The sequence below is a fragment of the Carassius gibelio genome, chromosome A6 (genome assembly GCF_023724105.1).
Source record: "Carassius gibelio isolate Cgi1373 ecotype wild population from Czech Republic chromosome A6, carGib1.2-hapl.c, whole genome shotgun sequence".
NCBI lineage: Eukaryota > Metazoa > Chordata > Actinopteri > Cypriniformes > Cyprinidae > Carassius > Carassius gibelio.
In genome coordinates, this window is record NC_068376.1 from 24,335,715 (window position 1) to 24,353,337 (window position 17,623).

The following is a 17,623-nucleotide window of genomic DNA, read 5'->3' on the forward strand; positions in this document are numbered from 1 at the left end:
ATACATAGTGAATGTGTAATGGATTAAATAATTATAGCTGCAATAAATATCCAATTAAATGTATAATGCTTTAATTTATAATGTATAGTCTACAATGTATACAATTTATAATGTCTATACATTTTTTTTTTTGACGGACAGATTCTAATTACATTTGGCATGTAATCCTTTAATATGGCTATATATATATATATATATATATATATATATATTTTTTTTTTTTTTTTTTTTTTTTTTTTTTTTACCGAGTCTTAAAACTACAACTCCAGTAAGCCCTCATTCACCGGAAACGGAGTATATGCTTTTCCGCCTCTTTTTGTCGGGAAACCTAGTTCCAGACAAATAACCTGCGGAAAGATCTCTACAAACTAGGTGAGACGTCTTAAAATGCCTTTACAGACGTTAAGGTGAAGAAATAAGCCACTGTTATTCGTAGCTTTTTGTAAATTAAAGATACGAAAATACGAGAAAATACGAAAATCTTTCGTCCAGGAAATGTCTTGATTGAAAGCTAATAATAGCACGTTAGCCTTCTTTTATAAAGGCAGGTTTATTAGACTAATAATGCAATACTTGCCTTCTTGTTAATATATATATTTGAGTACTCAAAATGAAATGATGCTTATGTTTATCAATCTCTCAAACAACGGTGTATTTGACATCTGATTTTATTTAATCGCATTTAGTTCACGTTACTCACATTAGCCAGACGTATTGTGTTAGCATGACGCTTTCACATTCACAACGTAACTTGCTTTTCAATCCGAAACTGTCAGTTCCAATCTTGTGATATTATTTTAAACGATTTTATAAGCTTTCATCGTGTTGTAATGCAAATATGAAACAGTTAACGTTCATTTGATTGCATTTAATCTCTAGAGAGTGTAACGGTTAATGATTTGTGTAACTTAGTGGTTTCGATGAAAAAAAGAAAAGACCGTTATTTTCGAATTATTTGTTAGAATGTTGCTTTAACGCCAGGACGTTTAGCGAAGTTACAATATAATAAGTAAATTAAGTGATGTTTAATGATAAAGTACTATTTATTGATTTCCCAAGTGAAACGACGTTCTGCACGCGAAACTCGTGCTAAAGAAGAGTTTCGAGGAGAGGAGGAACACGATGTGGAACGGTTTAAGACCTGGACCACGAGGAGGAATGCCCTTTCGGTAAGAGATCTTAAATTAAGTACAGTTCTAAGACCATATACTTTACCAAACACAATGTACTGTGTTCCTACGGTTTTCTTACTGTGGGACACGCAACGTAAAACTTCAGATCAAAACTAAATGGCAAACCTAAAATAGCTCAAATTTATCGCACCTTAAATCCATTGTGCATGTCATATTTAAAACTATCTAAAGTTGCAGATTTTGTCACATGATATAAGAAATCTTCAATGAAATTTGTCTTCATAAAATCATGGCCACAGTGTTAGTGTGTTCAGTTCAATTCAATTTTATTTATATAGCACATTTAAAAACAACCATGGTTGACCAAAGCATATATGATATGATATGTAAAATTGATAGCCTGAATGCACTGTAAGTCGCTTTGGATAAAAGCGTCTGCTAAATGCATAAATTTAATTTAATTTTTTAATTTAACAATGTCCAGGAAAAATTTAAATAAAATGTCACACACAAACAAGACAAATACAGTAAGAACATCACAATGTCTCAGCTTGAAATAAAAGCAGGTGTGCTTTTAAGTAATGACTTAAAAATTCCAACAGTCTGAGCAGTTCTTATGTGTACAGGCAAACTATTCCTGAAAAAGCTTGGTCACCTTTATTTTTTAACCTAGTTTTCAGAACATTGAGGTGCTGATTGGATGACCTCAGTGCTTTAACAGGAGTGTGGACATATAAATACCCAGGCGCCTACCTATTTAAAATCTTAAAAACAAACAATAAAATATTGAAATCAATCCTGAAGCAGACAGGAAGCCAATGTAGTGAAGGTAAGACAGGGGTAATGTTCTCATACTTTAGTCCCATTTAAAAGACGAGCTGCTGCATTTTTAACTGTAAGCGTTGATGAGATGACTGATCCAAACCAACATATAAAGAGTTACAGTAGTCTAGATGTTATAAAAGCTTGTAAGTTAAAAAAATAAATACAATAAAATACTTATCCCAGTTGCATAGTTTATATTGTGAATTGCATTCACTAAAAAGTTGACAATTCACTTTCTGTACTTGATTTACATACACCTTCAATTACATATAGGCCTACATGTTTTCATTTAATAAAAAGCAGTAAGTGATCACTTGGTTTAGATTTTTTTAAATGCTTAAATTAGCAATCTTTTTTTTTATAGGCAAACAAAAATTTTGTTTTTATATTTAAATGTAAACATATAGATATATATCGGATTTCTTAAAAATGGACAATATCGAGATTTTTTTTTATATGTATCTCCCAGCCCTAGCATCTACACAAGCACTAAAATCCCCAAGACGACCAAACACAACAATCTCAGTCTTATTTTCATTAAGACAAAGAAAGTTCTTATCCAGCCATATTTTTAAATCTCTCAGGCAAGTAAGTAATGACAGAAATGAAGCTTTGTCATTTGTTTTGACATGCAAATAAATGTGTACATCATCCACATAACAGTGGTGATATTTTGCTTTCTAAAAATATAACCCACGGGCAGCATATACAAAGAAAACAACATAGGGCTCAATACTGACCCTTGGGAGACACCACAAAAAAGTGTGTCTTCCAAGACGTAATAAGAAAGAATCTACAAAGAAGTGCAAATCTTATACACTATTATATTTTATGTAGATTGGTTTTATTTTAAAACTTGCAATGATACTTGGGATAGTCTGGGCCACAAATGATGCATTTGTTTTAGCTTTCATTGCCCAGAAAACAAAGGACACATTTCGTGACCGCATTTGATGGAGCAGTATTTGAAGAATGCAGCCTCTGAATTGGGATACAGCTTGTCTTGTGAAAAAGAAAATAGATCGCTCTTTTGCAGTAATGTTTTTGATTTTATTGCAGTGGCGAACCTCGCGGAGGCATGTTTGAAGGCAGAGATGGCCCAAGACCTGACTTCAGAGGTCGAGATAGCATGAACATGGACAGGTCACCTATGGACATGAGGCGGTTCGACTGCCCACCTGATATGAGAGGACGAGACATGGGTCTTCATGACCCAGGAAGAGAGCCTTCTAGAGACTTTTTCAGACCTGGAGATGAAATGGAAATGAATTTTCGAAGGCGCTTTGAAATGGATCAGAGAAACAACCTTCAGAATCCTCCAGGTCTTATGGGTCAATCCAGGCCTCCGATGGATATGGATGGCAGAGACATGCAAGGTGGTAATATGAGGGGTCCAGAGGACAGATTCATGAATATGAGGGAGAGGGAGAGATTCCAGATGGATATGCCTGGGCTTCCCCCCATGGACATCAGGAGGAGACTTGCTATGGTGGCTATGGGTGGAAATGGAGATCATGGGGACATGAGAGACAGGGAGAGGCCACGGATGGGTGGCATTGATGGGTTCAATATGGACATGCCTCCCAGAGACAGACCGATGATGGATTTTGACAGGCGAGGTGTCACCCCTCCAATTATTCCAAGAGGAAGGTTTGAATCTGATATGGATCTAAGAAACCGCATGGGATCCTCCAATGATTTCAGAGAGCAGCCTCCTCAGATGTTTCGAGACCATGATGGCCTTCCCATGGATATCAGAGGAAGACCTGAAGTTCCTTTGGGTCGTGGTGGCCCAGAACCCATGATCAGTGGCGATGAGATGACCCTCAGAGACAGAGAATTCCCAGAGTCGATGGACAGTCCCATGGGCTTCAGAGGGAGAGAAAGTGAATCGCTCTCAGATGAGTGGCACGAGCATGGCATGAGAGACCGTGACCCTCTTCCGCCGATGATGGGCAGAACGCCACCACTTTTCCCGAGAGAGATGAAAGACAAGTTCTTCTCTAACCATGGAAAAGATGTGGACTTTGGAGAAAATTCCCAGTTCAAAGACCGAGACAGGCAGTCTGGGTTTCTGGGAAAAGCTGGCACAGGCTTTAATCGATCAGAAAGAGACTGCAAAAATATTCCTAGTGATTTCCCAGTCAGAGATCCAACTCAGAAGCCCTCACTTCTTCCACCGGTTCCCCCTCTAAATGCCAAAAGTAGAGATGGAGATAAACTCTGGCCAGGTGACCGAGATGAAAAGCCTGACAGAACTGCACCAGCAGGAAGTAGACCTCCATATTTCCAAGACAAGAACCAGTCAAATCGAGAGCATCATTTCGCCAGTGATCGAGTGCCCTTTAAGGGATCTAGTGACATGGCTTTAGATCAGGGACCACAGAGAGAGAGCTTGTCAAGGCCAAAGGAACCCCAGACTAATAGAAGTGAGCGTCAGGATCAGGATTATCGAGACATTGATTATCGCACCAGCTCAGGACGCAAATATGACTACAGTCTTGAAGATCTTCAAGGACCCGAGAAAGACATGAAGGAATCCAAACTTGTTCCAACTCAACGACCAGACGACTCTGGTTCTCAGGTTAGAATTTGTCTATTGTTTTTCTTTAATGAAAAGCAAGACAAGTTTCTATTCAACTTATTTTTTCCAATAAGCAGTATGTATATAAATTAATGTTTTCCGAATAAACACATTTATTTACTCTCTTGCCTTTTCATCAGCTTAATACTTTTTATTCTCAGTGGGAAAATAAAACAACAGAAACTTATTTTCAGATTGGATGGTAATTCATGTAAAAGTTAGTATAACATTTCTTTTCACAGCTCATATAATAGCTTGTGGACTAGTACAGAAAACGTAATGTGAATTCAAACGCGCTAGCACAGATTGACTTGTAAATTATCCAAATGTTTAAACTCTACTGTGAATTTTGAAATTAAGGACCAGGATTACAGGAGTGCAAGTGTTCAGGATCAAGTCTCAAAGACAATTGCCATCTCTGGAATTCCTAAAACTGCCACAATGCAACAGGTAAGCAAGATGTAATTATTCAGACTTTGGTTGTTTACATACTTGGTAACACTTTATTTTAAGGTGTTCTTGTAACACATTTTACATGTACTTACTATTATAATAACAATTAATTATGCATAATTACATTCAAATAAGCCTAAGCCAAACCCAAATCCTAACCCTAACTATATAATAAGTACATGTAGTTAATTAATATTACTCAGTACTTCTTTGTATAATTACACTGTAACAAGGAGAATAAAGTGTAACCACATACTTAAAAAAGAAAAAAAAACATTTCTTTGCATTCTAAAACCAACACCGTCAGTTACCTAAATGATTGTCAATGTAAATTTGACATCAGTTATTTTTTTTCTTTCATAGATTCTGGATGCTTTTGCAGTCCGTGATGGTGTTCCAATGCAGGGCATGAAAATAAGGGATGTTGTGCCAGGTGAGATTTTGTTCGTTGTAAACATTGATGATCGATTCGCAACCACATCGCTATTCGCTCTCTGAATCTTACGCTCACTGTCTCTTTTACATCGATTGTACTCTCTGCATCTAAGACGCTTTTGTTTTCTAAAGAAAATGTTCATCAGTATTTCGAACATGTTACAGGATCTCTTGTTGTCCCTTTTCCCAATGTTCTTGTTTGGGAGGATGAATTTTCCCTGTGCAGCTTCCATCTTCAAAGTGGCATGCGCTTAGAGGGAATTTTGGAATTTCTTAAACGTGGTTACCTTTTTAAACAAGCCATTAACTGTCGAAACACACATACCAACTGCCACAACTTTGTGATGTGAAATGTCACTGCAAAATATTCCTCTCTGGGTTCAGCTGATAAAGGTTTCAGTGTTTTTGTTCTTTTTTTTTATATGCCAGAATAGTTTATTTTCTTCACAAAAGACTTTGTCATTCAGCTAATATGCTTTTTGATGTTCCATGGAAAACCTGAAAATATCCGGAAATGTAAAAGATTTTTATAAATGTTGGATGAATATTATAAATATAATAAAATCATTCTTTGCCAGTGTCTCCACAAGTCACGGGAAAAAGAAAATTTTAATATGCTGTATTTAATTAGAGAATTATCTTTCATTCTTTAAAGCATCTTTAAATTTGCAGTGAAGAGAGCAACCTCTTCAGATTTAGTTGTTTTTTTTCCCAGTTAATCCAATTACATTTTTTTTTTGTGCTTTTTTATTGTTTTAACTTTATTTTTTTATTTTTGAAAGTTTGTTGGAAAATAAACATGGGTCTAATATAATGTGTTTTAGATGTTAGATGTGATTAGATAAGCCTCTTTCTACTATTATTATTTTTATAAATTTTTATAAATGTATGTCTTGGCCTCTGAGTTGAGGCTACTACGATTCTTCTCGATTGAATTCAAACAATTAAAAGCTGTTAATGAAATAAAATGTGACCGCAAATTCGATTTGTGATGTCCTGTGAAACGAACCACTGCTTTTTTCTCTTGAAAAGTCTCCTATTTACCTGCAATAACTAACTCAAACCCATCTGTATTTCAAATGCTGTTCCCAGGTTACAGCTACGATATGGCCTATGTGGAGTTTTTAAACCTCGAGGATGCTGTCCACTTCATGGAGTCCAACCAGGTGGCCCATCCTCGTCATTCTACAACGGCTCTGTCTGCTAACAGGAAGAAGGCTTGGGCCTGGGGAGGGGGAGGTGGCTGGGCTTTGGGTGGAAATGGGGTAGATGGGACATGAGACCTTCAAGGGAACATTTTTCCCACTTATTAATCATGACCAATTTAACCACGCCACTTAGCTTGCAGCATTAACTTTTAGACGTAGCAAGTGAGTGTAGTAGTAAGGAATCCGCTATTCTTTGATGATCGCCATAGGTGTGTTAGCTGATTGTGCTGAACCTTTACAATTCGCTGTTTTTAACTTCTTATTCAAAAGAATTTATAGATTTATGAATAGATACTGATTTGGAATTGGATTTGCATCTATGCATAAACTTGTGCAACCTTTTTCTTCAACTCTCAGGTGGTAGTACACCAGACCCTTGATATTTCATTCATTGTTTTCAACAGTATAATATTTTATTTCCCTTATTTGACCATCTTGAGGTTATGATCTTCCGATCACTTTTTACTTGCTCCCACTGGCATATTCAGAAGTGGCAAACTAAACATTCTTCTTTGGCCTACCTTTTATTTTCTTACATTATAGTGATTCAGCATTGGATATGCAAGATTGCAAATGCTCCATGAATCTTCCTTTTGTAGATTTTCATGATGTGCTGACCTAAAAGGAAAGTGGTAGCTGAATTTCTGATGAACAGGTTGTTCTGTGGTTGTAGGTAAAGCATTATGCTGTTATGCATTCTTCACCAGCAACAATCAGTATTATTCTTGTGCTGGGTCAACATTTATCCCTTATCCTTCATTCTTATGGAATTACAGAGTTCCTGAACTCTTCTCTTTGGTTCCGCTTGCAGCCTGAATTTTCCATTCTTCTTTCAATGGATTGTGATTTAATCATCTTGAGTTGGGGTGTTTTATCGCTTCCAGCACAGCAAGCTTGTTCTTTTATTCCTGTTTACTCCATCTTGACCAACTTCATGGTTGTTGAATATCTGGATGTATAGTGAGATCCATGGTGATGTTTTTTAGGATAATCCAGACTTTGATAATCGGGACTTGTTTGTACTAGTAGTATTTTGAAATTTCTAAAGAAACTTGCACTATAAATGTAAGGCGAGTACAGGAACTAGAGGTTTGCTTGGGTTGTGTTGTGCTGAAACTTGAATACCATGTGGTTTGCACTGGTTGGATTATTATATACCCCCCCCCCCCTCCGTTTTCTTAAATATCTGACAAAGTACCTTTCAGAGAAGAATCTTGCTCCGGGTTCTTGTTTCTTCCGGAACTAGTTTCTCTGCTTGCCAACTAGCAGGATAACTTATATAGTTTTTTTTTTACTTGGTGAGACCCTTAAAAACAAATTTCTACAACAAGTAACTGCGACAGTGATGGTGGGTAAGATGTCATAAAATGTTGATCACATTACATTGTTAGGTCATTTACCTAGAATGTTCTTTCCACATAAATGCTGAAGATCCCGTACCAAACAGTATTTTTCTTTGATCAGGCATGAACTGGGATTTTCACAGTGGGTCAGTCAACTTATGGACTGTATTTTGAAACCTGAAATTTTTTTATGAACAAATATATATATATATATAGTAAAAAGAGAAAAGCTTGGTGTCCTAGTATAGATAGAATGTCACTGCTGTTTTGACTCTCCATTGTTAAAGTGAATTGCGATCTAGCGATTAACTTTTTCCAAGCTGCTCTCCTCTTACCTGTCTGCTTAATTTTTTCACTTGAAAGAAGCCAGACTTTCTTTATTCATCCTGTTACAGATGAATGTGCATTCATTTGTGTGGTGAATATGCTTCTCATATGTACATTGACATTACTAGTTACATTTTTCAGTTATACTTTGAGGTTAGCATTCAAATTAAAGTGCTAGTACATAAACAGCACCCATATAGCCACAAAATTTTGCACAATATTTTACTTTAATTTTCACGCTTTAGTATTTTAAAAAGGCAGATGAAAAAAAAAAAACCCCAGCTAACTTAATCCAAAAATGGTCGTAAGTAAAGCCCAGGGGTCCGTTCTTCATACATTGCTTAATACATCTGAGATGATTTGACAGATGCTAGATCTTGTAATCGTGATAACTGATCTCTGGCTAGTTTGGTTCTTCAAACAAGTTAGCAGATTAGATTAAAATATCTGGATTAAGTTATCTGAGATTACTCTGTGTTGTTATGTTCATTGGAAAGGGTAGATAAATGATACTCAGCCATGATCAGCAATGCAGTGATTTGCTGGTCGCAAAACAGAAATGTAATGACATCATATAATTAAGATCAAAGTAACAGCCAAGTGAGCAAAATGACAGTTGCATTTTTTTAATGTCATGATTTTGTAATTGGCCATTCACTTAATTTTGAAGTGGATTTGCTATACGTGACAGGGTTTAAATTAATTGTGCGTCATAAAAGCAAATTAATGCACGGCTCAGACTTAGACAAATTGTACGTATACGTGTCACTATAATAAAATAATTTTTTCCTTTATGAATAAATCTCTGAGTAAAACTATCATGTTTATTTTTGTAGATTTACACATTTCAACTTTTCTAAATAACTTTTTTTTTTTTTTTTTTTAATAAATTGGTTTTAAAAGTACTCTTGTAAGAAAATAACAATGGTTGGGACAGAGTTTCAGTATTCCCTTCACTTAAAACAGTGCAGAGCAGGTTTGAGCTAACAAACTTGTTGCTATGACGGCAACTCCTGGATGAGCTTCGAAGAACCTAACAGTCCTGGATCATGTCAGATCATCTACAATAAAATCCAGCTAACGGAGTAATCCACGTACGAAGAACAGACCCCAGATCAGATCTGCCTGTGTTTATGCCCTCAGATGGGCAAATAGGAAATACCTTTTCTTTTTTGTTGTTAGGTTGGGTTGGTGTTTTGGGGAAGCTATCAGTTACTTAACATTGAGAGACTCTCTTCCTGTTTTCTAGGGGTCTGTTAAGGTTGGTGACAAGACTGCTCTGCTCAAATATATTCAACCTGACAAAAATGTGAAAGAACAGGTGAGTTTCCTCTTTGGTAGATCTTAATATGTATTGATCTTAATTATGATGCAACGCATCTATTAGTGTGATTGACATCCTTACATTTATTTTGGATTGCAGCATCATGATCCACCAGCTAACACCGCTCCAGCCAGCGATGATGGTTTGTTACCGAATCCAGTCCAACCACTGAATATAACGGAGGATACCGATACAAAGCCTGTGCAGGATCCTGTCTCTCAAGGTGTGTGGCAGAGAAGCTCCAACTTGACTCCTGAAGCATGGCAACAGCAAGTGGACCAACAGCTACAACAGCAGGATGTGGCGCAACAGGCAGAGGAATGGACCAATCAGAAAGCATCTCGCCAAAAACTGCAGCACTCTGATCCAATCTTCAAGGAGAGCAAGAGTAAGTGATGTCAGCTGTGAATTAGGGAAACGAGTGAACAAAAGTAGGATACAGATTGTTCTTAAGTTTCATGTTTATTTTCAGCAATGATTATTAAGAACATTTTGCCTACCACCACTGTGGAGACCATTCTGCAAGCACTCGATGCATTTGCATACCTGGATGAGCGCAATGTTCGTCTGGTCAAAGGGAAGTCACCTGGATCCAAATGCTTCTGCTTTGTTGATATGGATTCACATGAGGTATTGTACAGATACCTCATTCTAACTACAATTTAATTGTCTTTGATGAATTGTTAATGATAATTTTCACTTCTATATACAGCATGTGACACGATTGGTGGAGCTGCTCACCAAACCCCGCCCTATCATGATTGATGGGGTTAGAGTTTATGCTGAGGTCGCCAAGCCTTTGAAAAACCAAAAGTAAGTCTCATCTTTGTCGGGATATGTGGAAGTAATGAAAGAATTTATAAATATTCTAGTTTCAGTTCTTACTTAAAGGAAACATTTCATAAATCCTGAGAGAAGAGATTTCAGTATGTACTGTGGTTGTTACATGAGGTTTGAATGTAATTCTTCCTTTCCCTGCAGCTATAGGAGGGAAAATGATAAGTCAAACACTTCTCTCCTGGGTTTCCCTCCAGATGTTATGATGGTAGGTAATTTCAGTGCATAAAATAAGTTGTTACCAAAACAGCTAGACACTGTTTTAAAGGTATGTTTTATAAGGTTAAAGTTATCTCTGTCTTTTAACAGTATTTTAAAAATGAGAAAATGTCAATATGGTTGAATTTCACTCAGTCTAGCATATTTTTACATGTATGAAAAAATTTGCCCAGGTGAACACAATAACATGTTTAATGTGAATGATCCTTCTTGTCATCATATTTTTTATATCTATTTTTCAACATCAGTTTCAGCAGCCACAGCATTATCCTCAGCCTTCTCATACAACTATGGGTGTTGCACCTACCATACGAGGTATATGGTTTTTAATTATATGATTATTGTAATTGTAGCATTATTTATATATATATATATATATATATATATATATATATATATATATATATTCATTTAAAATTGATTGTAGCATAATATATTAATGTATGTGTTCTGTGGGACTTCCTGCAGGTGACCCAATGGGAGCAGATGCCACGTTGTCATCAGCTGCAATACCGACTTCAAGCTTAACACAGGTGGTTGCCTTTTTTTTATACTAGCAAAAAGGCACGTTTTTTTAAAAGACAGTTTTAGCCAGGAGAGATTGGTTTCGGACTGTAAAAGACTGTCTGGCTGTGTGCAGGGTGTGATGTATTCTGAGACAACGGCAATGGCGCAGTCAGTCCAGACAGCTGAGCAGCAGACTGCAGCTTTATCTGACACTGCTCTTCCCGGTGCTGAGGAGTCCATTGATGGATACAGCTATGGTATGCCACTGTTCAGTTAAAGATTACAATTTTTTGTTATTGTATATTTTAGGGATGTAACGATTTGATTGACGATTCGATTTTCTCACAATTTATTCTAAAAAAAAATTAGATTTAAGACCAATTATAAATGAAAAATGTACTTTTCTTATTGCTTGGACAAAATACTGCACATTCCTTTGAGAAACAGAAATGTGTCAAATAACAAAACTAAATAGAAATTTTAAAACCAACCCTAAATCTAATTTAAGAAGACAAAAAAAATCTCTTCATATAAACAAAGGATACTTTTCCTCTTTCCATTCAAAATTAGAGGCAAACACTGCATTTGAATCTTTACCTAAACAAAGATGCTGAATACATGCAGCATGATACATTTTTTAAAATCTTAATTAGATTGCATAATTTGAAATTTTAAAACAAAAACAGAATGCTTTGAATTTTTTATTTCTGTGATACTATACTAAATAAAACGTGCACGAAATGGAGAGCAGAAGCTTGGAATGAGATGCAGATTCACTCGCTGACACCAGGTGGCGCTTATGAAACAGCAGTGATTCCGTGGTGACAGCTGTAAACAAAACAGTGCTTATGAATGCTGCTTTAATATGAATTATACAGAAATGAGATGAAAATATAATCGAAAATTTTCTAAAGACTCTTCCCCTCAGAGATACATTCATATAAGCTTCCACCCCCAAATGTAGCATCTCAACCGATTTGAACCGTCACATATTTGTATGGACTTTCAACCGGCTCGTGGTGAATTGTTACATCCCTAATATATTTATTTATATTTACAGTATTCAACAGCCCTAGTTAAGGATTCTAATTGATCGGATAATTGTATTCTTGTTACAGCAGGATCTGAGGCTCCAGAGTTGTCAGCCTTCCTTTACGATGCTACATCAGGCTTCTACTATGACCCTCAGACTACCCTGTACTATGATCCCAACTCAAGGGTATGTATAGAAATAGTCCTTTGAGTCTCCTGAATTTGTAATAATTAATTAAATACAATTTACAATAACTTAATGTTTATTTTTTCTTGTGAAGTATTTCTACGATGCTCAGAATCAGCAGTACCTGTACTGGGACAGTGCCTTAAAGACCTACATCCCAGTCCAGAGCTCTTCGACTGAAGGTCAAGAGCTGGCCCCTGAAGCTGCTGTTCCCATGGCAACTGCTGCTGAGGTTATAGCTACGCCCATCACAGAGGAGGAAGTGAAGGCAGTTACAGAGAGCGTGCCGGAGGTGCAGGTGGAAGAGGAGCCTGCCCCACGTGCAGAAAAGAAAGAGAAGGAAAAAGAGGAAAAACCAAGAAGTTTAGCAGCTTTTAAGGTTTTAACATCATAATTGACTTCATCAACATCATAACATAATTTGCATCACGTTCAGTTTTTTATTAACAACAGCAAGCACTGTTTTAGATCTGTGTTGTAATTTCGGATCTAATCATCAGATAATGAAAGACATGGAGCGATGGGCCAAAATCCAGAACAGGCAGAAAGAAATTGTCCGATCTCCTTCACCTCTTCTAAAGTCTGGAGGAGATGACCAAAGACCCTCAAAAGCTGCTGATGCGGCCTTTGCAGTCTTTGAAAGGAAGGTCAGATCGATTATTATAATCTTTTTTTTTTTTTTTTTTTTTTTTTTTACCCCTTCAAAACAAATTAAGCAACATACTTATTGCTATTGCTTATAATTAGAATTAAGAATTTAAATAATCCCCAAACATTACATATCAAGTAACTGTAGCACACACTCTTTTGACATGAACGCTGCAAATGAGCTCATTAACGAGAGGTGTTTTTTTTTTTTTTTTTTTTTTTAAACAAACAAATTCTATAAGAATCCAGAATACCCTAGCAGCCACATAGCAACATTTTACAAACTACCTGGAACACCTTAGTAACCCCCTGGCAACCTCTCACAACACCCTAAGATTTTGGCAACAAGTTTTGTTTTTATGGCTTCTTCAGAAAATATCAAAATCTATTGTTTATTATACTTCCCAGAGTCAATAATCATTACCCACCATATAGAAAAGATTGGGTTGCATGTGTCATGCTCTATATTAAATGCATCAGCAAAATATTGTAATGCTCTATTTTTAGTCATATGGAGTGTTGTGGGTTGCAATGTCCCATAAATTAAGATGGACTATATTTGAAATCTCTTAATTTCTCTCTCCCCTCATATAATTTCACTGGCACTCATTAAACTTGATATCTAAACATTTTTTTTTTCACTTCTAACCTCTTATTAGCATCCTTAACTTTGTAATTGTTTATAAAGTAAGGGAAATGCAATTGAAATTCAGTATGTTTAGATCTGATCCTACCCATCAGTCATCTATAACAGCCTGCTAAACCTTAGCTACGATCCTTCTTATTCCATATGGTTCCCTTATTCATATAGGTCACCGGTGCAGATGAATTATTCAAGAAGCCTCTTGCTCCGCCAAAGCAAAAAGACGAAAAATCATCAAAGGTGAGAGTTTACAGTCTCCCTATCGACAGCACACACACACACATATTAACATGCACACAAACACACTTCTGGGATTCAGTCTCAGTTTTCCCAGACAGCTAAAAGGGCACAAACATCACCCTGACCCTGATTGATACAAGTTATTTGATGACCCACACTAAAGCAGGTTTACTGTGAGTGTAGATTGTAGATCAATGCAAAACTCCCCTCTCTCCCTCTTGTGTGTTGGCAGCGACCCATGGGCTCTCTTGGAATGCTGGCAGCCGACTACGGGGCAGGCAGCGATGAGGAGGAGGAAGAGAAACACGAGAAGCAGGAAGCTGCACAACCTGCAAAGAGCCAGCCACAGGCGGACGAGAAGGAAGACAGGTTGACAGATTGGAAGAAGATGGCATGTCTTCTGTGCAGGAGGCAGTTCCCTAATAAAGACGCTCTGATTCGCCACCAGCAGCTGTCAGACCTGCATAAGGTACCTAATCTCTAAATGAAGCTCAGTGGGTGACATGGGCAAAAAAAAAAACAGAATGCAGGGATCGGGTTTTTACAGCTTGTTTGCGTGGCACATCTGCACACAGATATGGTTATTAGGTCATAAAATATTTTTAATACTACCATATTTGTATTTAACATGATCATGATTTAATAAAGCTGTAAATTAAGCTTTAATTTCAACTGTTATTCACACAGAATGTACGAATAAATTACATAAACTGAACAAAGAACATTTACATTATCACAGACCATTATGAATGACTTTTAAATTCTCAAAAAACTTAAAAAGAAGCTGTCTACATTATGAAATGAATATTTTACATTTTACGTATATCTGCACTCTGTTGTTTATGATGAGAGAATTTGCGAAAGTGCAGAATTCAGTTTGTGAGCACGCTGAGCAAATCTCGGTCTTGTCTAAGCGCCTCTGATTGGTCATTGCATTCATAAACCCAACGGAAGTGTGTGTGATTGCTTTAATGTGGACCACTGTAATAATAATAAAAAAAATGCTAAAACAAAAAGCTGATAATCAACAGTTTTTATTTCAGTTTCACATTATTCACTTTATTATGCTTAAAGAAAATTAAAATAATTGTCATTAATGTCTTCACCCTCATCAATGGAAATGTTATACCGTATTATAGTAAGTCGATCTTAAATGGTCAGTTCCTAGGACTAAAAGTTCCTGTTACAATTGATCCAGGTAATTTCGGTGGGAAAAATGCGACTGTACACACGCACACACTGTATATGTACTGTATGTGTGTCCACATGCATTTGTGTGTCATTGTAGCATTGTATAAATATATTTTAATCAATTAATATTTTTGTATATGAATTACATAATTTAATGAACTGGATTGTTTAACAATTTGTGGGTCAGGTTTTGACCTTTTCTTTTTTTTTTTATCTGTTTATTTTAGCAAAATATGGAGATTCACCTAAAAATCAAAAGGTCAAAAAGAGAACTCGAAGCTCTAGAAAGCCAGGAAAAAGAGGTATACTTTTTTGTCTTTCATCAATTATGTACAGTCCTCAGCATAAATATGTAGACCCTCTCCAAAATATCTGTCATATAAGTAAATTAAGCCAATTTTGTTTAAATAAAGGGTTGCAGAAATGAGTACATCCTTCCAATAAATATTCTTCTTCTTTTCAAACATACTCTCCATTGTTATGATAATTCTTTCTCATTTTAAACCCATCCATAGATGAAAGTGAAACAACCAAATGGTTCACCTGAAGCAAAAAGAAGAAAGTCACAAAACACATGGGCCGGCAGCTCGAGGTTTATGATTTTCTGAATCCTAATACATTTCATTGAAATTTGGCATTGATCTAGAACCCCCATTTCTTAAATGTGGCATGTTGTGTTGTTGTTGCAGGGGCAGTCATAAAGGCAGCGAAAGACCAGGTTTGGGTTTAGAGACTGCTGAGGTGAGTGTCTGTTTCTGAACTGCAGCATTTGAGGGTCACAGGGTTTCCATGGAGCACTGACTTTTAAAGCATCAAGAGTCATTCAATTTTATTCCTATAGGCATTAAACATTTTTAGATGGTTTTGAAGAAAAATTATATTACCAGTTTATTTGAAATATAGCCTTCTAATTCATGACTTTTCAATTTGCTGTCGCAAAATATGTACTTTGGTGTGATATACATTCCAAGGGGATGATTTGTATATTACAAATTATTTAAAATACTAAGCTTTTGATTGAAGGAGGAATTTTTAGCATTACTATTCCAGACATCATATTCTTTGTGCAAACCATAATATATAATCAGTTATTTTTAACAAATACTTATATTCAACACGGACACATTTAATTTATATAATTGTGGCAGTAAAGACATTTATAATGTTACGAAAAGTTTGATTTCAAATAAATGTTTAACTTTCTATTAATCAAAGAACTCTGAAAATGTGAAGCAGAAAAAAAATGCAATATTGATAAGAATTATTAATAATTGTGTACCAATAATTATGGATTATTACAGAGCAGCAAATAAGCATATTAAAATGATTTCTGAAGAATCACGTGACACAGAAGACTGGAGTAATAATGCTGAAAATTCAGCCCTGATCACAGCAATAATTTACATTTTATAATTTATTCACACTGAAAACTGTTATTTTAAATGTAAATGATATTTTATAATATAATATTTATTACAATCACTGCAGCCTTGGTGAGCAGAAGAGACTTGTTTCAAAAACAAAAATAAAGGCATTAAAAAAAGCATTAAATACAATTTGATGAGACATGCACAAACACTGGGTTCAGTGGTTTCATTCTCATCTTTCTCTTGTTTCTTACCAAAGCGGAAGAAGAAGGAACCCGTCGTATGGAATCATGCCACGTACAAACAGGCAGTTCGGAAGGCCATGTTTGCACGTTTCAATGAGTTGGACTGAAAAGGAAATGAATGAACAAAAAGGGAATTTTTGAATATACATTCATACACACACAAGTGTGGTGTGGTGTGGTCCGTTGGGAGCTCATTCCAGGATTTAATCTGTGAACTTATACAAAATTCCTGGAGGAGCTTGTTATGCCTAACCCCTCATTCTGTGGTGGTGTGTGTCTGTATAAAAATAATTAATTCTTTCCTAAAAGCCAAATGTACTCTTATGTTTAATCATCCTCTTTGTAGCTCTATTTTTCAGGGCTTTTTAAATATTTCCTCATTTGATAATGTTATATCATGTTTTTTTTTTCTCTTTTTTTTATGTAGTAAAATGTATGTAATTTCACTTGTAAAAAGAAATATTTGAGTTAAGGCGATTATACATTGTAATTTGTCCTTGGGTCAATAAACTGCCTCAACGTGACTGTAAACATACAATTGGTCTATTGTATTGTATAGATTTTTTTTTTACTAATTTATCTTATTTTTTACTACTTGTGGCTTTATTAAAAGTTTCACTAAAAGAGGATGGAGCCTGTTTTCTACGCACTCCTCCCAGGGGTGCCTTAGGATAACCAGAGGCTCCTGAGCTACAGCATTATGGTAGGGCTAAGTATATGTGTGTGTGTGTGTGTGTGTGTATATATATGTATGTATGTGTGTATATAAAGCTTCCTGACAGTTATTTGTCGATTTTTTGGTTCTTGTTCACATTACAGTTAACATTTACAATGCTGATCTGCTTAAAAAAAATGAGAGAATATGCTAATTCAGT

General features: G+C 35.9%; 1 protein-coding gene across 2 annotated transcripts; it reads left to right on the forward strand.

The window, feature by feature from the left end:
- The first annotated feature begins 278 nt into the window (after window positions 1-278).
- On the forward strand, window positions 279-17,286 carry LOC128015831 (RNA-binding protein 10). Of its 2 annotated transcripts, none has more exons than XM_052600018.1 (23): window positions 279-372; window positions 1,060-1,169; window positions 3,018-4,542; window positions 4,903-4,992; window positions 5,359-5,428; window positions 6,523-6,596; window positions 9,558-9,629; window positions 9,732-10,020; window positions 10,105-10,262; window positions 10,345-10,445; window positions 10,614-10,677; window positions 10,937-11,003; window positions 11,157-11,221; window positions 11,329-11,452; window positions 12,314-12,414; window positions 12,509-12,793; window positions 12,915-13,061; window positions 13,874-13,945; window positions 14,178-14,414; window positions 15,364-15,438; window positions 15,652-15,728; window positions 15,826-15,877; window positions 16,763-17,286. In XM_052600018.1, exons 2-23 carry the CDS (start codon window positions 1,123-1,125, stop codon window positions 16,853-16,855), a joined length of 3,885 nt encoding a protein of 1,294 aa, XP_052455978.1. In that variant the 5' UTR covers window positions 279-372; window positions 1,060-1,122; the 3' UTR covers window positions 16,856-17,286. The 2 variants fall into 2 exon arrangements, with proteins under 2 accessions (XP_052455978.1, XP_052455979.1); XM_052600019.1 differs by having other exon boundaries at window positions 281-372; window positions 12,317-12,414.
- The last annotated feature ends 337 nt before the right edge of the window (window positions 17,287-17,623 follow it).